The following is a 3,611-nucleotide window of genomic DNA, read 5'->3' as shown; positions in this document are numbered from 1 at the left end:
GGCCAGAGCTAGTCCGCTCGCCCGTAAATAAATAGAACAAGATGGCTAGCAGATCTAATAGGAATGATAAAAACCTTGAAAAATTCCAGATCATCCAATGGAACTGCAGGGGTTTCAGAGATTGGAAAAAACGGTCACACCTCCAGCTCTACCTGCAGTCCCTAGGAGACATGCCGGCACTCATTGCCCTGCAGGAGCCCGGCATAGACGCTAAATTATCAGGCTACAGAACCTTTCAGGGGGGCGCCTCTACGTGCATCTTGGTGAATAAAGCTTACACCGTGGTTCAGGTCGACTTAGACTTGAGTACCGAGCAAGAATATACAATAGTCCGGGTACTGCCTCTCAGACGCCGCGACCCGTCAGTAGATATCCTCAACATATACTGCCCTCCGCATAAGCCGCGCGTAACTTTTAATGAAATCTTCCTTCGCGCAATAAAAATGGCAGCCAAAGAGCCTCTAGTGATCGTTGGAGACTTCAATGCTCCCAGCCTTCATTGGGGCTGCCACTTCGAACAGGCAAGAGGACGTAAGCTGGCGGAGCTCATCTCGACCCTCAGCCTCACGTTGCTCACGGACCCGGCGTATCCCACCCGAGTGGGGAATTTGGTAACCCGCGACACGTGTCCCGACCTTTCTCTCGTTAAAAATGCTAGAGCGGCTGCTTGGGAGAACTTGGGAGATTCTCTAGGCAGCGATCACCTCCTTCTCCGGATTACACTCATGGCGAAGGCAGCGCGCAAAAAATGGGGTCAGGCCAAGCTGACCGATTGGCACAAATTCCGAAATCACACTATCCCTCCCGTACTATTTTCCGGCGGCTACGCGGAGTGGGCTAACCACATATACAACATTCAGAAACAACACGTCACAACACTACAAACCACCGAAGAGATCCCCGCAGTGGACACCCACCTCCTGCATTTGTGGGAGGCGCGCCGGAGCTTAACTAAACGGTGGAAAAAGCAGAAAACTAATCGCAAATTACGCGACCGCATAGCCAAACTCACAGAGCAGGCTGCAGCGTATGCTGCCGAACTCTCAGATTCAAATTGGATAGCACGCTGCGACGCCGCAGCTAATCAGATGAGCTTGAAGGGGACGTGGCGTCTCTTTCGCAGTCTAATCGACCCCTCCCAAACGAGAGGGGAGATGCAAAAGCAGCTCCGGCGGGCTCTGCAAGGGTATCAAGGTACGACGGCGCAACTTGCGGACACTCTGTGCGACAGATATCTCTGTTGTACGGAGGACCCGCCTGGGCCTGAGTACATATACTCTGGCAGGCCTAATGAAACACTTGATGCCCCTTTTGAGTTGCACGGCCTTAAGGCGGCCTTAGCAAAAATACGCCGGGGTACGGCTCCGGGACGGGATCACATAACAGTGAACCTGTTGGCGAACCTACCGGACCCAGCCGACCTCCATTTATTAGAATACATCAACCAGATCTGGGACGGGCGTCCACTCCCTCCCGAGTGGAAAACGTCACTTGTGAAGTTTATCCCTAAAACAGGTAAGGCCGTGAATACGGACAACCTGAGGCCGATATCACTGACCTCATGTGCGGGCAAGCTTATGGAGACGATGGTTCGGGATCGCCTCTCTCCATACCTGGAGAGTAAGGGCTTCTTTGCAGTCACCTTGTTCGGGTTTCGCCCCCACATGTCTGCACAGGATGTCCTTCTGCAGCTGCACAGGGATGTAATACGACCCACAACTATGCAACACAATGACAAAGCCATCCTCGCCCTTGATCTGAAAGGGGCTTTCGACAATGTTAAACACGGAAGCATCCTGGCCAACTTGAGTTCTACCGATTGTGGGGCTAGGGCCTACGCGTATGTAAGAGATTTCTTGACTAATCGCCAGGCCTTCCTTCGGATTGAGGGCGAGGAATACGGCCCTTACATGATGGGAACACGGGGCGCCCCTCAGGGAGCGGTCACCGCTCCCTGAGGGGTGATCACCGCTCCTGTTCAACATAGCTATGATGCGCCTCCCAAGCCAACTGGCCCGGCTGGAAGGCATTCAACACGCGTTATATGCAGATGAAATTACAATTTGGACCACTGAGGGGAGCCTGGGGGACATGGAAGCCCGCCTTCAGCAGGCCGCTTCCATAGTCGATGCGTATGCTATGGACTGCGGGCTCCAATGTGCTCCAGTGAAATCAGAGCTTGTGCATGTCAGAGCGAACCCAAAGGATAGGACAGCGATTCACATATCTCTGTCAGGAGGTCCTATTAGAGAGGTGGAGGAGCTCCGTATTCTGGGCTTTTTCATTCACCACAGACTCAGATTGGACTCCACCATTGTGAAACTCAAGAGAGTAGGCGAACAGGTAGGGCGTATGATCCGCCGCGTTTCCAACAAGCGGGGCGGTCTGCGGGGCAGGGACGCGCTTCGGCTCGTCTATGCCTTCGTGACTATCCGGATCCTCTACGCCGTGCCATATCTCCGCACTACTAAGCAAGACGAGGCGCGAATAGACGCCATCATCCGCAAGGCAACTAAGCGAGCCCTGGATCTCCCGGTGGCTACCTCTAATGCCAAACTGAAGGCATTGGGGGTGCTAAACTCCTACCAGGAGCTGCGGGAGGCCCAGCTCGTGAACCAATACACGCGGCTCATGCAGACGGCCCCTGGGCGCCGCCTGCTAAACCGCTTACACATCCAACACGACTGCACTCCAGAGGAGACGGAGCGTATCCCAGTACTGTGGCGCCACATGCTCTGGGTCTCCCCGCTCCCCCGTAACATGGACACCGACATGCACGAAAACAGACGACAAGCGCGGGCTCGGGCTCTTGAGAGACAACACGGCTCCCGACCCGGTGTATATTATGTAGACTTAGCAGGGCCGTCGCCCACGGGATTTTACATGGCCGCTGTTGTTCACCAGGAAATGCACGTCGATGGACTCTCTTTTCGAGCCCCGAATTCAATGCGAGCCGAGGAAGTAGCGATAGCGCTTGCTGCCGCCCACGCCAATTCGAGAATCATCATTACGGACTCCCGAAAAGCATGTGATCATTACTTGGCTGGGGAGATCTCCCCCTTAGCTGCTTGCATTCTAAGACGGACTGCCACTGATCCAACACCGAAAACAATCATTTGGGCTCCTGGCCATCAGGGCGTACGAGGTAATGAGGCCGCTAACGCGGCTGCCCGAGCGCTTATTTACCGGGCTCCTCATCCCAGCTCTTCTGGCTCGGAGACTAACCAGCCGCTGCTGCGATTCAGGGAAATAATAACGCATTATAGAGACAACCACCGCCTTTTCCCGGCCCCTGCCAAGGGGCTGAGTAAGACGGAGGAGCGAACTTTAAGGCGCCTGCAGACAGGTACTCTGCTCTGTCCTGCAATCTTAAAGCATTACGATCCTAACACGGATGGGCGATGCCCGCACTGTGGGGAGACCTGTGATATCTTCCACAAGGTGTGGGCATCTACTCAAAATCCCCACCTCCCCCGTTCCCCTACCCCTTCCAGAGAGGCATGGGAGACTGCCCTCCTCAACTGCTCCTCGCTTGAGTCCCAAAGGGCTCCGGTGAAACGGGCGAGAGACGGGGCATTGTCATGCGATGTCCCGGACTAGGGACGCCGACC

General features: G+C 54.8%; 1 protein-coding gene across 1 annotated transcript; it reads left to right on the top strand.

Moving 5' to 3' along the window:
• Positions 1–1,586: 1,586 nt before the first annotated feature.
• On the top strand, positions 1,587–1,958 carry LOC142575044 (uncharacterized). The gene has a single exon (XM_075684011.1). It carries the CDS (start codon positions 1,587–1,589, stop codon positions 1,956–1,958), a length of 372 nt encoding a protein of 123 aa, XP_075540126.1.
• The last annotated feature ends 1,653 nt before the right edge of the window (positions 1,959–3,611 follow it).

The sequence above is a fragment of the Dermacentor variabilis genome, chromosome 3 (genome assembly GCF_050947875.1).
Source record: "Dermacentor variabilis isolate Ectoservices chromosome 3, ASM5094787v1, whole genome shotgun sequence".
Lineage (NCBI taxonomy): Eukaryota > Metazoa > Arthropoda > Arachnida > Ixodida > Ixodidae > Dermacentor > Dermacentor variabilis.
This window is presented reverse-complemented; position numbering and strand designations above follow the sequence as displayed.

What these genes read in the sequence shown, in the direction of transcription:
- LOC142575044 (XM_075684011.1), top strand. Translation starts at nt 1,587, where the DNA reads ATGGTTCGGGATCGCCTCTCTCCATACCTGGAGAGTAAGGGCTTCTTT.